General features: G+C 36.0%; 1 protein-coding gene across 1 annotated transcript in view; it reads left to right on the forward strand.

Annotated features, from left to right (window-relative positions):
- MAN1A1 (mannosidase alpha class 1A member 1) overlaps positions 1 to 21,079 on the forward strand; it is a 162,819-nt gene that overhangs the window by 54,391 nt on the left and 87,349 nt on the right. Inside the window, exon 5 of the mRNA XM_028117056.2 lies at positions 3,916 to 3,996. Coding sequence (XP_027972857.1) covers positions 3,916 to 3,996 — 81 coding nt within the window. The remainder of the gene's footprint in view (positions 1 to 3,915; positions 3,997 to 21,079) is intronic.

Here is a 21,079-nt window from a genome sequence, read left to right on the forward strand (position 1 = left end):
ATCCAGATTTTTTTTGTGGTTAGGCCTTCAGCCAAAATTTCCAACTTCCACTTGTTTATCAAGTGTGATATTAACAAATAGGTGCATACAATTTAGCCAGAAGCCTGGATCTTCTTCTCAAACTGGCACTCACATATGACAGTGGACTGTAGCCCTAGAATACATGGAGCATATTCTTGCAATGTAACCTGACTTACAGATTTAAGGAAGGAAATTTTATTTTAAAATAAACACAAGATTAAGGAATCTGCAAAATTCACATTAATTCTTAGAAAAAAATCACAGAAGATTTTAGTGTTATAGGCTGTTTGGGGCTCCCTTTCTTGACATACTGTCCCCTCCCTGCCCTAACCTGTCTCTGTCTTTAGGCTAAGTCACCGGAAAAGTTCTAGAACATCTTAGAAGACACTGCATGAATATTGATGGGATGAATATATTCAATTTAGATTTAGTAAGATTATTTTAATGGAAATCATAATCAGAAATATATAAAAATAGCCTAAAACCCTGATTGTAGAAATTCCCTCTTGAAAATCCAGATATCCTATAAAGTAGATCGAACCCAGAAGGAAGTTTGGTTGGGATACTATATTTCAAAAGAGGATTTTTAGCCATTGAGAAATAGGATTCCCATGAGGGTCAGAGCAGATGTGTCAGTTTGCATTCTAGAATTTAGAATATTAGGATTCTGGAGTTTCTGATTTTCCAGTAACCCCTGCGGAAATAAACTAAGCTAGGCCTTAAATTGATTAAGGCTGAGTTACTGTGCAGTGGGTAACGGCAGCTCTCCGCTGAGCGCTTTCCACCATGTGCCATGCACAGTGTTTTATATTCATGGACTCGTAGTGCCTTGTAAAGAATGCCTTGTCCCTTTTTACAGATGAGAAAACAGAGACTCAGAGTAAGTGACTTGTCTGGGATCTCACACTCAGCTAGTTCTAGAAGCAGCCTTCAGTCCCAGGTCTTTCTGACTCTGGGGTAGTGTTTTTATGGTCTCTTGTTTCCAATATAGAAAACCAATTTGCTATGGTGGGATAACTTTTTTTTCCTTAGTCCTTTTCATCTAAGCCTCTGTAAAGAGTGACCAAAAGTGTCTAAATCTCAATCTTCTGACCTATAACATAATGCAGGCCAGAATGTTGAAAGATCTCTCAAATTAAGGTTTCAAAAATAATTTAGATTTAACTTTGATGAAAAGAAGTAGAAAAAATAATGGGTATTTTAACATCATTCTGGTTTTCAAAAGGAGAAAATATGATGACTCTTGAGTACTACTAATGGTGATGTGACATTCCTCAGGAAGACTCTTAAAGACAAAGACACAGCAATCACTGGAAAACTTCATGGATTCACTAACAAGCCAGATTTGCTTCTTGGACAGGCTCACCAGACTGTTAGATCCATGAAATTTAAAAGGCAAAGCAACTGACCTTGAGCATGGTACTTTGCAAGGTCATTTCTCAATATTTTACAGACAGAGCAAGATAAACAGAATTTAGGTTCTAGAATATATTGCTGGATCAATAACTGGTTGAATTACTGTACCCAATAGGTCACTGATGTCTAGCTGAAGATATATTTCTGATGGTATCTGACATGGCTCAGTCTTCCACCTTGCAATAATTTTTATCAGGTGTCTATAAAAGTCCTTAATTATCCAAAATTTTCATAGGAGGAAGAGAATGCATATCTAATGAACCCATAGCCAGAATCAGAATATAAAATCACTTTAACAGGTTTTGGTAGGCAGAAATGTGGAGGACTATTCTCAGGTTTAAAAACTGAAAAACAGGGGCGCCTGGGTGGCTCAGTCGGTTGAGCGGCTGTCTTCAGCTCAGATCATGATCCTGGGGATCGAGCCTCACATCGGGCTCCCTGCTCAGCGGGGAGCCTGCTTCTCCCTCTCCCTCTACTACCCCCACTGCTTGTGCTCGCACGCTCTCTCTTTCAAATAAATAAATAAAATCTTAAAAAAACAAACAAACTGAAAAGCACAAGTAAAAATAGAGAGTGATATGATTTGAGGGTTTAAATTCATTAGATTTTATTAATAAGGCATTGTTACCTTTAGGCATAAGAAATATAGCTGTGTGAACTAAAAGAAATTAATGAATTCCCTTCCTTTTTCTTTATCAGTAATCTCGTGGAATATAAAAACTTTATATTTGAGCATATATATGAGCATTTATACAATGCTCTTTCAGAATGATACACCTCCTTGATAAATTGCACCTATATAGAGTGTTTGTAGTCAAATTATATCAGGTGCATGTTACAAATTATGAAATACTGTTAAACTCACCAAAGAGTCTTATATTATGATGCTTTTGTTTAACTCTAGCCCAATAATTCTCTTTCCTTTTTTTTAAGATTTATTTATTTATTCGAGGGGATGGTGAGAGGCAGAGGGAGAGGCTCAATCCCCGGACCCTGAGATCATGACCTGAGCAAAAAATAAGAGCCACTTAACAGACTGAGCTGCCCAGGTTCCCTGTAATTCTCTCTCCTAAGTTGTTTTCATAATCTTCCTTTTGCAGGAAACTTTTTGAAAAATATTTTAACGTAAGCAGTTACCTACCTTTAATTGTTAGATCCTTATAACTTTTTAGAGAGAGCATGTGGGAATTAAATGAAAATATATGTCCATTTTTCTTTTCTGTGGTTGTTTCCTCACACTGAAGCATAGATTCCCTGAGTTTGAGAACCCTGTCAGTCTTCATTACCATGATCCTCAAGCCTACGACAGTGCCTGGCACATGGTAGTTGCTTGATAAATATTTGTTAAAGGAAATAATATCTTGGATGATTTTAACTAAGCTCATCTGTCAAATATTGACTCCATATAGTATAGTTTGCTCTTAGCCCCTATGATTATCAGTGAATAGTCTGACATTATGCAAAAGTGAACAACTACTCAGTAGGCCAGTCAACATGAAAAGAAGCCTACTACGGATTGAGTGTATCTTACACCTATTGTAGGTTAGCTGTGTTAAATTTTCTAGTAACAGCATGTCAAGTATTGTAAAATAATATAAGTATTGGTAGTAGTTACTAATTATATGCCACGATTACATGACCATTAATAAAGAGACTTGGTGCATTATTACGTGAGGAGATGCAGGAGTCAGGATAACAGAGCTATGGATCAGAGCACTCCAGTCAAATTCTGATTCAACTACTCTTATTAGTTGTCTGATGTCACAGAAACCACTCTCTCAGTTTCTCCATTTGTACAATGGACATAAGACTAGTAGTTATTTCACAGCGTTGGTGAGAGGATTAAAGGATATATAAAGAGATTGGCACAGGAATAATAAATGTGAATAATAAAGGCAAACTCCTTTATGCAGATGAAATTTCTTCTCAGAAAGATGTGACCATCCTACGCCATAGGCAGGAATTTGGGAACCAGCCCCTGGAACCCAGGTCCCTCCAACTCCAAATTCTATTTGCATTCTAGTTGTGCTGCTTTAACATGATGTGAGAAGAGTGCTAGAATCATGTTCAACTACCAGCCAAAATACAAAGAGTCTGAATGGCCTTTCAGGAAGAAAAAGCAGGCAAATGAATAAAATAAAAGGAGAACACAGAATAGAAAAATAAAATGTCCTGGCCCTGTGGCATCTGCACAAATAGAGAATACTAAGTACTATATATCTTGTTTTTGAACAGAGGGAGGAAATAATTTTATAAATATTTTATAATTGTTATTTTAATAGTCAAAATTATTTCATCTATTTACATGTATTTTGACACTGTTAAAAGACAGAACTTTTTCCCTTGTATATAAATTGCTCTAGGCAAGCATGTAAAAGTGAGCAAAATTTAAATATTTAGTCTACTTTATCATGATGGTATTTTTCTCAATTGTGTACTGTCATTTATGTATGAACCTCCTTTATTTTGTTTCCACAGAATGCTGAGGTTTCTGTTTTTGAAGTAAATATACGCTTTGTTGGTGGACTACTCTCAGCTTACTATCTGTCCGGTGAAGAGGTAAGATGAAACTCTAAAATTACATTTTGTGGTAAAATTTGCTTTTTGTGGCGTCTATTCTCATATTTTGATGGACCTCTAGCATACACTGAATTTCGTATAATATATACTCATTAAATGAGCATACTGGGAAAGTTGGGCATGACATGTTCTGAGGATACGGTAAGCAATGCCTTTAAAAAGCCTGGCTCTATTCTGTTAGTGTGAGGTGATTCCAGCTATAAATTAGATATGCCTGTGGACAAATTAAAGAGATTTAGTGCAGTGACAGGCTTGTGGATGAATTTTTTTTTCTTTAAAAATTATTTTAATGTTAGCATAATGTTAGCTTAATTTGAAGGTGGAGAAAGTTTGACAAGTAAGGTCTGAAAATTACAGTATTTAAGAAATTGAGGAGGTAAGTGAGGTACTCAGCCTTCCAGTTAGAAGTCCTGTAGGCCAATGTCCCTGTGTAAAGTGCTTTGGAGCTCTTCCTAGAGTGAGACTTAATTAATTATCTGCTCGGAGGAAAGCAGGAATTTTTAATTTAGCTGCCTTTTATTGATAGATTAAGAAAGGATTTTTGTATCATGCTTATAAGAGCGCAGATGCTATTTTCTTGAAAGGGTTTGGACAACTTTATGAATATCCTAAGTGTCCACTAAGAGTTGTTGGAATGGACTTCACCTTTAATGTGGACAGTATTAAAAGCTGACGTCAAGGAAAAAGAGTCACATATTTCAATTGCATGTCAATCAGATTTGTGTGAGCCTCAGCATTCTGGCTGGGGGAAGAATGGATCTTACCCAGTATAGTATTTCATGTATTTCTATGCTCCTTCAAAACAGATTTAAGCAGAGCAATAAATGTTTAATGAGAAAAGCTGCTTTATTTTGTTCCTGTCTCCCGGGTACTTTCCTAGCCATAACAAAACAGCCTGCACAATCTGAACGTTCTCTCTTTCTTGAGATTTTATTCTCTACCATAGATATTTTTAAAGAATATAAATGACTCTGTATTCCCCTATATCTGTCCTGTTTAAGTGTTAAGTTCTTTTCTTCATTATGGACCCTGTCACCTTCTCAGCCAGGGTAAAGAGACTTGGCACATTATTTCTCTTTTTCCCTTTTTCCAGGCCCACATCACTTCATTTGTTCAGTTTGGTTTAGAATGTTCCAATTCTTAAGCCAGGGAAGCCATATTTTTAAAAAGTCATACTGAAAATTAATATTATTTTAGCTAGCAAGTTTCTGCTCTTAGAATATTTGTCTTTGAAAAAAAAATATTTGTCTTTGAGTATCCAGTGCCTGGTATTCTCCTTCTTTTTGACATGACATACTTAGGATGAACTTGGTTTTAACTTTCTCATCATTTATGTGGTGGTGAGACAATTTGGAGGAAATAAGAACTGCATCCTTCTTTACCGGTGCTCACAGAGGATAACTGAGCATACAAAGCGAAACAAATAATATTTCTTTTAAATATGTATCATGTTTAATTAGGATATTTTTTCACTTGTAATGGTGTCTTAAGTTTATATACATCCGTTACAAGTGAAAAAATATCCTAATTAAACATGATTGTGGGTTTATATAAACTGTATAAATATACCCACAGATATTTTGCCTATAGATAAAATCATTTGCCTCAGATCTTGTAAAGGTACCTTTTTTACTCCGTATTTAGGTAACTTTAGTAAACAAAGTACTACAAAGAACACCTCCATTGAAAATGATTATTCTTTTAGTGTATTTGCTTTGTCCTTAATCCCACGCAAAACATGGTTTTTATTATGCCTTGATTTTCTATATTGTAATTTCATAAAAATTACTAAAGGTATTTCCCTTCTTACATTATATACTTTTCTGTTTCTATAGAATATACTTTACTTCATAAGGATTCATCTACTCAGGCATAGTTTTTGCATAACCCATCCCTAAATCTTGGGTTGTTTCCAGTATTCCTGTATTTTGGATGAGGTAGCTATAATCAGTTGATAAATATTTACTCTCTAAAGTGGGATAGCTGGGTAAGAAGTGGTTAGTACTAGACTGTTTTAACATCATTTCATCTTTTTTCCTCTCAGCTACCTCATCACTGACCATTTCTGACCAGTGCGCTCAGGGGAGTTGGCTATTAAGAATGTGGTCAAGAAAAACTATTTTACCCCAAGTCTGTACTTGAGCTATTTATCTCCATATCCAAATGAAAAAAAAAAAAAAGAGCATTCATTAATAGAAAAAAATCAACATAGCCAAATTATGAATTACTTGGTTTCAGATTGTTGATAAAGTTCTATACTATACATTTTTATGTAAATCAAGGTATTTACTAAGATAGTCTAGGCAAATTCATCTTCCAAGATTACCTTATAGAGGGGCTACTAAATCACCGTAATTTGACATTCTCCTTTCATTGCTGAGGCTCAGGAGTATTTTGAGAACATCATATAAATCACCATCAGAACCAGATAGCCCCACATTGATATAAGTGCAAAATTCTTAAATTTATATTGCAAAAACAGAAGAGGAAGTACCACTGGTTTGTGTTACATGCTCCGGGAAAACTATAATTAGAAACACTCAATAGTAATCAAGAATGCCAGTGGAACTGTAAACCCGACCAAAATTACAATGGTAACATGACATACCTGTTGATAAGTAGTTTGACTATACGGACATATTCAAAAAAATTTTAAAACACCTCATTTAAACAGCTCATTTAAAATATTTTGTAGTGCCATTAAAAACAGTCAGCCATGGGGTGCCAAAAAACAACCAGCCATAAGATTTTCAGTCTATATAAGAAATGCAAACAATCTCAAGAATTACAGTTAGGATAGAGATAAGATGAATACCAAATAGGAATGATCAGTATTTAATAGAAATAAAAGAGATAGTATTGCTCTATTATAAGCTCAAGGGAAACTAAAGTCCTCACTGGAGACAGTAAATAGCAGTATCTAGAATATCATTACCCAAAATATGTTCTACAGAGCACTAGTTTCTTTAGATATGTCAGGATAAGTCTATATCTGTATACATACTAAAAATAAGTTCAGAAAAATCTACATCTTATATTCTGTCTTAGAAATTCACCATGTACAGAAAAAGAAACTAATTGAATTTATTTATCCCTGTGTTTAACATACTTCCTTAACTGTAACCTTCCTCCTTTTTTCTTAATGTAACATTTGCTAATCCTGAGTTACAAATACTGTTTCCCAGAACAAATTTTGAGAAACCCCAATGTAGAATAAGAGTAACCTAAGCAAAAATGGTATTGAAAATTGGCAAATGCGAAACAAGACATTACAAGAGAAGATGATACATGTGCAAAGTAGCATGTATGAATATACCATATATTATTTGTTTTACGGTAGAAACCAGTGGCTTTATTGAGCAGAAAATGAATTTAACAAGATACAGTGATGCCACAGCCTCCTAGTAAGGGCTACGAAACAAGTTGGAAGTAAGTCTCAAGTGGCCACAGAGAATCTCTGTGGCTCAATAATCACTCTGGGGCATCCTAGAATTAATAAACATGCCCTATTTTTTCTACCCTTGTCAAGACACAAAGGCCCAAGAGAAAGAGATCAACTGACAATTTGGTTTACATGTGGCCCCTTAAGGATCTTGCGGAAAGAAAGAGAGGATATGATAGAAGTCATCTATAGGGTTTGAATTCAGTATCCTTTGAACACTGAGTATAGATAATTCCTGAACATGAAATTGAGGCCTTATTAGAAGGATGGGAAGAATAAATGTTTGGAAGCCAAAAAAAGACACAATATCACCATGGTGAGTAAGGGTGTCAGAGGAAACAAGCCATATGGAAACTGATAATTTAATGATATGCTTGAAAACACTCTTCCTGATTTGCAAAACTACTTTATTCTGTAAATTAAGAGAGAACATTTGGAACTACGAAGGTATTACTCCTCAGAGGAGACATTTGACTAGTATGTTTTATGTATGTGAACTAGAAAGACAAAACACCAACTCCTGGATGCTAAAACGATTGAAGAACTAGCTTTCAATGAAAAAAAAAGATAACAGAGACATCTGATCTAACACTGGGGAAACACACATAATGGATTCTTATATTAGATCAGTTTACTCTGCAAGGATATCCTTCATTTCAAGGGAGCAAAAGTATTTTTCTCCAAATTCACCAAAAGAAATCCAGTGCTCCATACACCCGTACAAAAGATTGCTAAACGGCTTCCTGCAAAGAGAAGTAGCTAATGCCACTAAGTTTAGGAATGTCAAGGGAGAAAACATAGGAGGGGGTAGGATTTTGGAGTGGGGAAGAGAGAAATAAGATGGAGAATGTGAGTTTATTGGTGGAAGGATTTACTGTTTTCACATAATAGGATTCAGATATTTGGGCTATTTAGGGGGCTAGCCATCGATTTTGTAGAGTGTATTTAGTGATGAATAATTATAAAAGTGTTTAGAAATCTCTTAGAAAATCAGGATGTATTGATGGCATTCCCTTTCAGACTGTATCTGCGACAGTCCATGAGGATAAAGTCATCTTCCAGACCATCTGTCTCCTGCCTTACTCTGCAAAGAAATTAAAGTGACTTACAAGAAACGTGCATAATACACACAGAGCTGTTGAAAACAGAGAATAAAGTCAGACTATATTTTTTAATTTAAGTTTTTATTTTAATTCCAGTTAGTTAGCATACAGTGTTATATTAGTTTCAGGCATACAATATAGTAATTGAACAGTTCCATACATCAGTCTGTGCTCAATAAGACAAGTGCACTCCTTTATCCCCACCATCTATTTCACCCATCGCCCCACCCATCGCCCCTCCAGTAACCATCACTTTGTTTCCTATAATTAAGAGTCTGTTTCTTACTTTGTCTCTCTCTCTCTCTCTTTCTCTCTCTCTGTTTTTTTCCCTTTTTTGTTTCTTAAATTCCACATATGAGTGAAATCACGTGGTATTTGTCTTTCTCTGACTGATAAAGTCAGAGAATATTAAAGTTGCAGGTAAGATTAATAAACAGCTGGTACAGCCAAGTAGGCTTTGGGTTTCCTAGCAGCCAGAGCAAAAAAGGGGAGAGAATTATTAGTAATTTGGTTTTCCTTTTTTTATGAACACTAAAAATTGGATAACATAAAATGACCCACAAATAATATCACCTTACATATACTGAATTTTCCATAAAATGTAGAACTGTCTGGTATAAACAGGAAAGGAAAAAAAAAAACAGATCCACCAGAAATACATTAACATTCCTCTCCCCAAATCCTGCCTATAAAAATCGGGCTCAGATTTATCCTCCTGTCTGGATAGTAGTTTAATTATGGTCTCTAATAAAGTTGATTGGAATCCAGGAAGCAAAGATATCAATAGAGGGCATAATTGCAAACACACACACACACACACACACACACATACACACAGATTTAAAAAACATGATCATAATACCCTAACAGCAAAATATATTAAGCCTAGGGGTAACTGGGTGCTCAGTCAATTAAGTGTGGGATTCTTGACTTGGGCTGAGGTCATGATCTCAGCGTTATGGGATCGAGCCCCATCTCAGCCTCCGCACTCAGTGTGGAGTCTGCTTTTGAGATCCTCTCCCTCTGCCCCTCCTCCCCCAATGCTTTCTCTCTCTCTCTTTAAAATAAATAAATAAATAAAATCTTTAAAAGAAATTAAGCCTGTACAATGAATAAATGACAGATCTGAGCAATGCAGTTAAAAAGGAGGCTTGAAATAATGGCATAATGAAATAGAAAAATTAGGTAACCAAATTCTTGATCAATATTTATTATATGTGATAGACAATGAAAATTTTTCAGTAAAATTTATGTATAATGCCACAATAAAAATATAACACTGGGCATAAATGATACACATATTTAAAATGGTGAAACTACTTGAAATTTTAAAAATAATCTCTTAACTGGATCGGGAGTGAATCTATAATATTAAGATAGACTACTCAACAAACAACTAATGTATAAACATCCCTTTAAATTCTGTGGAAAGCAGCCCATGTTTTTCTAAAGAAATACATTTTAAATGTCTATATTATGAAAAAAATTACTATATGGTTAACTGAGTCTATATTAGAGGAAAAGAATCAAGAAGAAAGGGAAATAATAAAAATTAAGAACATTAAATACATTGTAAAATGAGAAAAGGGCTGGATTTACAAAGCTTTTTCTCATTCCTTTTCATCAATATTCTTTTTTTTTTTTTTTTAGAGAGAGGGAGGGGGAGGGTCAGAGAGAGAGGAAGAGAAAGAATCTCAAGCAGACTCCCTGCTTAGTGCAGTGGGGGGCTCAATCTCAAGACCCCGAGATCATGACCTGAGCCTAAATCAAGAGTCAGAAGCTTAACCGACTGAACCACCCAGGCAAGCATCAGTATTCTTACTGAGAATAATTGTCTGGGAAAGAACCATATTGGATGAGGTGGTTAGAGGGGCTCCATCATCAGGAAAGCTCCCGTGTGTGTGTGTGTGTGTGTGTGTGTGTGTGTGTGTGTGTGTGTGTGTGCGTGCGCGTGTGTTTGGACAGAGCAGTGTACTGACATGGCGGTGAGATTGGACAGCCATACAAATAAAACACTGAGTCACAACCTGAGAGAAGTAGCTCTTCGGTGATGCATTTAGGCCACGTGATGCAGTGTCCTTTGCCCTGAGACATACCTGAAAATAAAAGCACCTCAATCCCTGCCCTGTGGATTTTAGTTTTTGGTGAGGAAATGTAACTCTCATAAACCCAAACTGGGAAACTTGTACAGACCTGTAAGAAAAAAGGTTTGTGTTTTGGTTTGTTAGTTTTGTTTTTGCTGTGATAGGATGAGAAGGCAGAAAACTGACTTAAGGATATCCACATGACCTGACCATGTCTCCAGCTTCTTAGCCCTTCAGCCACTTCTGCACCTTAACAGCAAATAGGCTTGTAATTGTGCCACACAACCCCTTCTTGCCAACCTCCACTGGTCCCTGTGCCTTCATAAATTAAGTCTTTTGATTTGGCCTACAAAGAAAGCCTTTATAGCCCAGACTCAGCTTACCTTTTCTGGTTTTGTTCCTTATGCCTCTTACACACCTTCCTCTCTAACAACAACGTGCATTTTTCCCCCTACAATACTCCAAGAACATCTGTGTGATTTTTATATCCACATTTGCTCTCCCTAGAATGGCTTTCATCTGCTCCTTCCACCTCTCCCAACCCAGATACCACCCTGCAGTGAGGCCCTCCCTGACTGTCATGGTCAGGGCAGCTCTACTCTTGCAAGGGGGAGCCAGGGACTTCCTTCCCTGCATTCTCTGCATATGCTATTACCATGCTTTGTTTATGGCCCTGTTACTTCTTCATCACCCTTTTCCCCAGGAGAATTTGTACAATTCAGAAATAAGGATTCAGCTTCTGCTGTTTTTATAGCCCTTTGCTTAGCACTGTGTGCCTAGCGCTAGAAAATATTTAGTAAATGTTTATGCCTAAAACTTTATTAAGCTTTCTGTGACCTGTGTTTTTTAAAACCCCAGCAGAAAAGTCTCCTAACTTTCAAAGCAAAATCTGTACATTGATAACAAAAAGAAGCTAGTGGCCTGGGAGATTGAGGTAGTGTGAAGAGACAAAAATATAATAAGGTGACTAAAAATATGCACAATCTCTAATCCCCTGTGTAAGCCCCTTACAACTCCACCCCACTCCCCACCTCAACCCCTCCTACTAACCCCAGCAGAACATCTTACTTTTTTTAATCTATTCTATAAATGCTGGTTCTGTGAAAGGGAAAGTTTTGAAAACCAGTGAGCCTAGAGGCAATATCAAAATTTAATTAATTACCAAATATTATTGGTCATTTATAGTGGACTTTTTTTTTTTTTTTTAGAGTGGGGGGGCAGAGGGGGAGAAAGAGAATCTTTTTTTTTTTTTTTAAGATTTTATTTATTTATTTGACAGAGAGAGAGCCAGAGAGGGAATACAAGCAGGGGGAGTGGGAGAGAGAGAAGCAAGCTTCCCGCTGAGCACTCGATCCCAGGACCCTGGGATCATGACCTGAGCCGAAGGCAGACGCTTAACAACTGAGCCACCCAGGCACCCAGAGAGAGAGAGAATCTTAAGCAGGCTCCACGCCCAGCAATGGGCTCTGATCCCACCACCCTGAGATCAGCACCTGAGCCAAAATCAAGAGTCAGTCGCTCAACAGACTGAGCCACCCAGGCGCCCCTTTGGTGGACCTTTTAAATAGAAGTGACGTTAAAGCATTTTGTGAAATTGTAAACCTAAGAAGAAATTATAAAAGTGAATGGGAAAGGGATTATACAATGTATATTTGCTCTAGTTTGAGGAAACTATTCAGCTACAACTTTTTTAGCCATTTAATGGCACACTTATGCTACTTTCCTGAAAAAGAACAATTTTAATCATATTTACTAAATGGTATTGATTGTCTCCTTATGTTATTTTGTACTGATGTGTTTGACCCTGTGATTTCTTAGAAGTTTAGATTGATCCTTACATATACTTTAGGTATTAAGTTTACTATTTAGCATTTATTATTATTTAAATTTTATAAAAGAAAGGAATATGATAATACTGAATAAGTATTTTCAATTAAGGTTCAAAGTCATACTAGATTATAGTAATTTTGCTTATTAAATTTCCATGGTTAATGAGTCCCAACTGTCTCTCATTGAATATACAATTAGAAGTTTCATTTGTACTTTAAAAGAGATCAAGGAGTATATGGGATTGATTATAAATAATATATATTTTAGTCAAATGAAAGGAATATGTTTTTTTTTGTCCTAGAGTGAATTACTAAAATCATATCTACTCCTTAACTCAGGTTTGCTGTATGTGTTTCTCTATTTATAACAAATCTATCCTGTATTTATAATTGTTTTCAAAAGCATAGAAGTTTTATCAATTGTAAGAACTTTATCTCTATAATTCACAAAAACAGTTCTACAGTTTTTTAATAATTCCAGCTCTAAAACTTTTTCATGCTAATATATAAATGGCGAAAGCTGGTGGTCTGATTTCTGTCTGATTATAAACAAAACAAGACTGCTTGGCCCCCAAAGGAAAGGGAAAGTAAGAAAGTTAACTTGTTTCTTTTCTTTTCTTTTTTTTTTTTAAGTAAACTCTGCCTCCAGTGTGGGGCTCGAACTCACAACCCCAAGATCAAGAGTTGCATGCTGTACTGACTGAGCCAGCCAGGCACCCCTAATTTGTTTCTTAATGAAATATTTGTATCCCTTTTAGTTTAGCACAGTGCCTTGCACATAGTAAGCAAACTACAAATTTCACATCATCAGTAAGTGTAGACCTAGGTTAGGATATAGTGACAACCTCAAAAATCTCAGTGATTTAAGACAATATGCTCTGTACACATTGTTTATGTTCTGCCCACGCCACATGCTCTGCCCATGACTGCTTTTCATCATCCTGCATCCAGAGCCCAGTTGATGGAGCAGCTGCCATCTGAACCATTTCCATTTGCCAAGATGGGAGTCAGGGAGTTGGAGGGTGGGGGTGGCAAAGGAGAATCTAGTAAATGCACACTGACTTATAATACATATGTCAGAAAGACCCTAGTTACTTTAGCCCACATCTCATTGGCCAGAGCAAGTCACACGGCCACTGTAACTTTAAAGGTTGGGGGAGGGGCTGCATTGTGCCACCTTATCCCTGGGAGGAAAATTTAGTGGACAGTGTTAATGACTGCCACAGTGGCCACTGACTTGGGTTAAAATGTATAGCCTTCCCAACCACCAGGAGCAGCAGAAGATAGGAATTCGTGAGGAAAGAGGAAATTTTCCAAGGATCTCCAAACTGGAATCCATCTGTGGCAGTAGGACAAGATTTCCTCCCCATGGCACGAAGGTAGTAAGTGCAGTGTTGTGCCTCGGGATAGAAATACTAGTCTTCAGTAACTTTTCAAGTAAAAGGCTACTCGTCTAGCACTTGTCGGCTAAGATCTCCTTCTCCAAGAAATATCTTCCATTCTAGACTTCTCCCCTAACTTTCCAAATTTTAAACAGTAAAGTTGACAGACCTACATGACCCTATACAAAAAGAATGCTGTCGCCACCATTGCTGTTGTCTGATGTGGGAGTTAATCATTGCTTTTTGTCAGCACCCTACTGTGTTGATCAGACATTGAGGACCTGGTGCTTCTCCTTCAACCACTTTCTCTTTAAGTGTTCCCCATGCCAGTCATTTCTCGTTTTACAAAAGTCTCATGAAAGAGATGAGGTAATATATTTAGATTTATGCCGAATCATTTCATAATTCACAATGTTTGTTAAAACCAATACTCCAAATCATTTTTTACTTCCTGAATCCTATCAACATGGATTTCTAGTACTAGATGTGTGTGTGTGTGTGTGTGTGTTTTAAATGAGTTGTATTTTTCCAGGAATATTCCCGTGTGTTTTTTTTTCTTTGAAATTGTTGTGTCCTTTAAAAGGGTACCAAGAGGTAGCTATAGCAAGGAATTTAAAATGTAATAGGGCTAGAAGCAAATTCCTCAGAGTTGTGATAATTTGCCATCTGGTGAATTCACTTAGTGAATCAGCAGATGTTTACAGAATACCTGTTTTGAGGCACTGCACTTGGTGCTGAAGAAACAAACAAAAGAAAGACCATCTCTGCTGACAAATATTAATTCATTTACATTTTGCAACAACCCTATAAAATAAGAATAGGTATTTTTATCCTCGTTTTATGGAGGAAGAAACAGAGCCAATTATTAAGTAACTTGCTCAAAGGCCTGCAACGTGACTGGGCTTTAAACTCAGGTATTCTAGATACAAGATAGCAAATAACAGCTAGACACTAGGGATGTCAGTCATACACAAGAGATGATGTAGTAGGCTGTAGCCTGAACTAATGAGTCATCAACAGCTAAATGACAACTGAAGGAGTGGAAGGGAATGGAGTTACCCAGAGCATATACCAGACTGAGAAAAGAGGGCCTTAACACGTAAGCATTAGTGAGAAGAGGGGACTAGAAAAAGAGTCTGAGATGTGGTGGTTCCAAAAGTAGGAACCAGTAGAATGTGATTAGCCAAGAGAAAATCGTATTTTGAAAAATGAAGTATTGAGCTGTGTCAAAGGCTTCTGCTAGCGCCAGTTGTTACAAGGACTGAAGAGTATCTTTGGGACCTTGCAATACAGAGGTCATAGGTGACTTTACCAAAAATACTTTTGATAGAGTAATAGCACAGAATCAAAATTGGTTTTGATTGGAGAGGAGAAGGTTTTTAAGACGGTGGAGGAAGGTGGGACGGTAGCGTTTCTGGATGGTGTCTCAGTTGGGGACCATGAATTCATGGTGGTATCAGTCTTCCCAGTTGTCTGTTGCTCAGCAGTTCATATGCAAGTATGGAGAAGGTAGGTGGTTGGTTTTAGTTGGGTTTTGCTAGCCAGATGTGACAGAGACAAAGAAATGCATGGGTTTGGGGGTATTGGCAAAAATCTTATTGAAATTACAGACTATAGTGTCCAAAACAAGTATAAAACAGTATGAAGAACAGCAGGTGAGAGATGGGGAGAAAATGGACTGGTTAAATTGCCTGAAGTTTAGTTAAAGTAGCCCCAGGGCAGTAGCAGTAATTTATAGGTGGCTGGAAGCCCTGGAAGTAAAGGCTATATAGTGGGATGTATGAATAAGAGATTTTAACAGTGAGGGAGTTTTGAGTGATATCACGATCCAGGATAACATCACAAGACTAAGTGGTTAAGGAGGAATTTGCTGGAATCTATCTGCATGGCTAACTGTGTAATACATTTTAATTGAAAAAAAAATCCAGTGTACAAATCAGTCTTTTAAAGAAAACTGCCAAGCATCAGTGAACTTATTTTTAAATTTGATAAGATATAAACACTGTTTACATTCTATTCATAAATGTGTATGAAAATATGTACTGAACAAAGGATGCTGTTTAAACAAAAAAGAGGGAAATATTCACAGAATATGAAATTTATTTTTTTAAAGATTTTTATGTATTTATTCATAAGAGACAGAGAGAGAGAGAGAGAGAGGCAGAGGGAGAAGCAGGCTCCCCACTGAGGAGGGAGCCCAATGCGGGGCTCGATCCCAGGACCCTGGGACCACGACCTGAGCTGAAGGCAGACGCTTAACCATCTGAGCCACCCAGGCACCCCAGAATATGAAATTTAAATTTAAGATTGTTGCACAAACATTCGTGACTCTAGAGTCTTAAGAAGTTAGTACAGATGATTACAGTTGGCAGTAGATATATAAACAACACATACTAGCTAATTAGTTGGATCTAATGCACCTATTATATACCTATGCAGAGTTGTTTCTTTTAAACTACAACTAGATGAAATTTTATCTATGATAAATACAGTAAATTTGATCATTGTGAGGTGAATTTATTTTGGATTTTCTTTAAAATTATATCTTACCTAGTGTATGAAACTATTTTATTTACAAAAATTTGCTTTGGCAAAATTGGTATGGTTTGGGGATTTAGGTATTATCATTGTCCATTTGGGCTTCTACAAAAGAATACTAGAGACAGATGGCTTCCAAACAACAAACATTTATTTCTCCAAGTTCTGGAGGCTGGGAAGTCCAGATCAAGGTTCTGGAAGATTTACTGTTTGGTGAGAACCAATTTTCAGGTTCACGGGGAGCCATTTTCTCCATGTGTCCTCACATAGCAGAAGGGGTGAAGGAGCTCTTGGGAGGTCTCTTTTATAAGGCCACTAATCCCATTCATGAGGGCTCCATCCTCACAACCCAATCATCTCCCAGGTCCCTACTTCTAAATACCATCCCATTGGGTATTAGGACTTATCAAATGAATTTTGGGGGGACACAAACATTTGGTTTGTAGCAGGTGCCTTCTTTAAGTCCTCTAAAGATTTCATTTACAAGGCTTTCTTGTGTTACCTTTTTATAATGTGGATTTATAGTTTATGTATTATTTTTTAAGTTTTTTTTCCTTAAAACAGTTTAGAAATTCTGACAAATTGTAGAGTTAACCATTGTAGTAACTGAATCCATTTCTATTACATTATGAAGTGCCTCTAAGAGAGATCTGCTGATATAGCTGAATATGCTACCATTAATTGTACATTTGAAAGTAAACAGTTCATCTTATAACTTAACTGAAAATACTTTTACATTGATGATAAAATAAATGTAAGGCTTGAGGGTAATGTTTGTTTTTAACTTAATAATTGGTCTTTTTTTTTAATTTGAGGTATCCAGTTCCTCTAAAACAGTACAAATAGTGATTAATTCCAGGGTCCTAAAAAATGAGGAAATCTAAGAGCTTTATGGTATAGGCATAGAATACAAGCATTTTTTCACAGCCCATTATTCTAAGCATTTTTGTTCTGTTTTTCATTTTTGCCATTAGGTAGAAGGTCAGGGTTAGACCACATAAGCAGAGTAGATGGTCACATTTTTCTCTTAAATTCCATTTGGTTGAGGCATTTACTTGTTTGATCTTATTTTAATAGATTTTTTTAAGTTCTTGATATAATAATAGCCACAGTTCTAATTTATAAATCACTGTTAACTTCTGTGTCTCAATTCTTATGGCTAACGTGGTATGTAACTATTAAATAGGGGCTTCTGACTTTAGTTTTCTCTCACAGACTTCCTCTGGTTGACTAGAAAGTACACCTATCACTCAATTTAGGCTTAAACTGCTAATAGAGATAACAACTGTAGCATTTATGTTGAGTTTCTGCTATCTAATCTTTATGACTATCTAATGCTTTATGACTAGGCTTAGAAGAAGAGTTTAACTCGGTTATAGTGGACCTTAAAGCTCTGTCATCTCATCAGGCACACAGCTGTTAACACATTTAGTCACTTATGATTCACATCTTTATCCAGCAAATATTATGTGCCATCTATGATTATTTTGAGCATCTATTATGTGCCAGGCCATGTTCTTGTCTCTGGAGGATTCAGCAAGGAGCAAATTCAACAAAATTCTGACTCTCATGTAATGTACATATTAGTGATATAATATGATAATTTGGTTCATGGGATAATTTCAGATAGCAATAAGTGCTGTGAAGAAAATGCAAGACAATTGTGAGATAAAAAGTGATAGAGAGAGGGGCAGGATGATGAGGTCTCCTTTAGGTTGAATTGGAGCCAGGACCTAAGTGACAGCACTGAAGATTTGGAGAAAAGAACATTCCAGAGGAACTTGAGAGTTGAGTTTATGATAGATTTTTCTCTTAACTTTGGGATGAACAAGAAGAGGAGGAAGATGGTGGTGGTGATGATAATGGTGGTAATAAGACTGTTTTTTGAGGGTTTATCATGTGCCAATATCTGTATTGGAGAAATTGCATAATCTCCATGTTGTAGATACACTGAGGCTTACCTGATGCCTGAGTCATACAGGAGGTGATGAACTGGGATTAGATCCGGTTCTCTCTGCTTCATGACCCTGCCCACATAGTATTCCCAAAACCAGAGTTGCCAGGGTTTGTACCACAATCTTTTTATCTTACTCATTTTTTGTATGAGTAAGAAAAATGTAAAATTGCTCATTTTTTCAACATCTAAACTTCATATAATGAGCCAGCAACAATCTTCTATAACCTATGAAATCTTTCACTTTCTGAACAACAAAAAATAATTAAGGTATGAAAACCAAACTGTGCGATACATTCCTAACACTTGTGAGATTATAACATTTTATTCAAGTTGTGTTTGAAATTATTTATTCATTGTATTCATGTCATTTTCCAAAACCAGAGACAAAGTTCTTGAATTTTTTTCCAAATAGTTCTTTAGTTGCATTCTTATTTTCCTTCTCCACGTTTTCATTCCCTCACCTTCTTCATCAGTAGAATAAAATGCTTCTCATTTTCCAGTGACTACATGAAGCCAAAACCTTGCAATATATAAAAAAAATCTATGTGATTTTTAGCATCAATCTCTCTTTTTACTCTGAATTAGCATCAACTACAGTTCAAAATGTTGATAAAATTTATGTCTGTATTTCAGTGTGACACTGTAATGATTAAGGTATACATTCAACTTTTTCTTAAGTAAGGCATGTATTGAGGATGGCAGTATTTGAGAGCACTGAATAATGTACATCTACATAATTTAGAAAAAGGAATCATATTTTCAATTTTTGAATATTTTCTGATAAATAGGAAGGAGAAAAGTAGTACCTAATCATTTCAAATAAAACTAAAATATTCTGGCTTTAATAACAGACATAAATTGTGAAGGTTTACCAATACAGTTGGAATGCTTTTATATAATTAGAGAATTCCAAAAAGGATTTAAAAATAGCTCATAAGTCTACCATATGTTGACAGTACTTCAATACATTTCTCCTGACTATGAATAAAAATTTGGAGTCCTGTTGCCTATTTGCTTTTTTTATTGTAGTCACTAAACAGAGGAAGGAAAACTCAGATTTATTGTCATATATCATAAAAGTAACTGCAAGAAAATGATTAAGATATCTACTTATCATAATCATTAAAGATTTGCAGTGAACCAGCATTTACTAGAACGTTTTCCTTTAATTCTGTTAACTGTTGTCAAAAGACAAGACTTAAAACTGGGGCCCCTACAGTTTAACTGCAATTACATCCAGTGACCTGGCATTCCGCTAAGGGTTTTCCCTGGGGGTCCATCCATTGTGGAATTTCAAGGTGCCACCTCAAATAATAGAGTTTAATTAGTATGCAGATAAATGAGCAGTTCTCACACTTTCAAGTGTTGCCAATCTCATTTCACCAGTGCCTGGCATTTCACTTTCCACTAGTTTGACTTAAGTGCTTTTCCTCCATGTTCAGACAGATGCAGAATAGTAATTTACTTTATAAATACTCAGAGTGAAATACCAACCCTTCAACTCCCCTGCCCCCTCCCCTTTTTGCTATCAAATTAGCAAAACCTAAAAACTATGTTAATACCCAGTTTGGTGAGAGTAGGGTAAAAATTCACTCAGGCATTGCCAAAGGGAATGTACTTTGATATAATTGCTCTGAAAAGCTATCAAGTATATGCATATAAGAAGATCCTTAATAAAGATACTTATTTAGCTTCAGTTATTCCACATTGGGGAATCTATCCAAAGGAACTAATCCAAAACAAAATCTTATTATGTCTAAGGCAGTTAATGGATATATTTTATGTATTCATTAGATAGGAGACATCTCAAATATCCAGTAGTAAGAGAATGATGGAACAGATCGCGAAATGCCCACATGAATGCATACTGTGCAGCCATTACAGTTTATTCTTGTTCATTTATTTAATGGCATGGACAATTATTGATATTATAAATAAAGCAAAATACAAGATTTCATGTATGATATGAGTTCAGCTATGGAGATCAGAGAATGATTACATAAGAAACTTCTTAAATATAAATAATATTTGCTTCTGATTGGTATATGATCTTCTGCCCTTTTGTTTTTCTGTACTTACCAGATTTTCGATGATGAACTAGTTAATAATCTTATGATCAGAAAAATATTAAAAATTACAATAGACTTGGGGAAATAAAATCATTACCAAATTTTTGCCTCTAAACTTACTCAGGATTCAGTTGTTCTAGCCTCTCTTTAGATTTAATTTTTTTTTACTTTTCTTACAAGAATCCAGCCTGTAAAGTCTTGAAAGTCACCTTTTTCCCTTTCCGACATCTGTTTCATAAAGAAAATGACTTTACTCAGTGATAATTGAATTTCCCTCTTTATAGTCAATTTATAGATTTCCATTTCAGGTAGTGGTTTATTTACAACAACATCTATTTGATGTTAATATTATCCTCAGTTCACATTGAGATAGAGGTGACTCAAAGCTTAAGTAAACAGATTGGTCATAAACTCTTGCACAGTCTCAGATCCAACTCCCTAGTCTTTGAATTATCAAAGCAGTATAAAAAGACAAGGGCTAATTATAGTAACAAGACTTTTTTGTTATACACACACACACACACACACACACACACACACACACACAAATCAACCTTATGTGTGATACAAAATAGTGTGTAGACTATTCCATATTCTAAAGAAATATATATGTGAATGGGAGCTCTCTGCATTTTCCATCATCAAGCATTTACAAGAC

The sequence above is a fragment of the Eumetopias jubatus genome, unplaced genomic scaffold (assembly GCF_037043125.1).
Source record: "Eumetopias jubatus isolate StellerSeaLion01/CBP00866 unplaced genomic scaffold, mEumJub1_p1.0 scaffold_6, whole genome shotgun sequence".
NCBI lineage: Eukaryota > Metazoa > Chordata > Mammalia > Carnivora > Otariidae > Eumetopias > Eumetopias jubatus.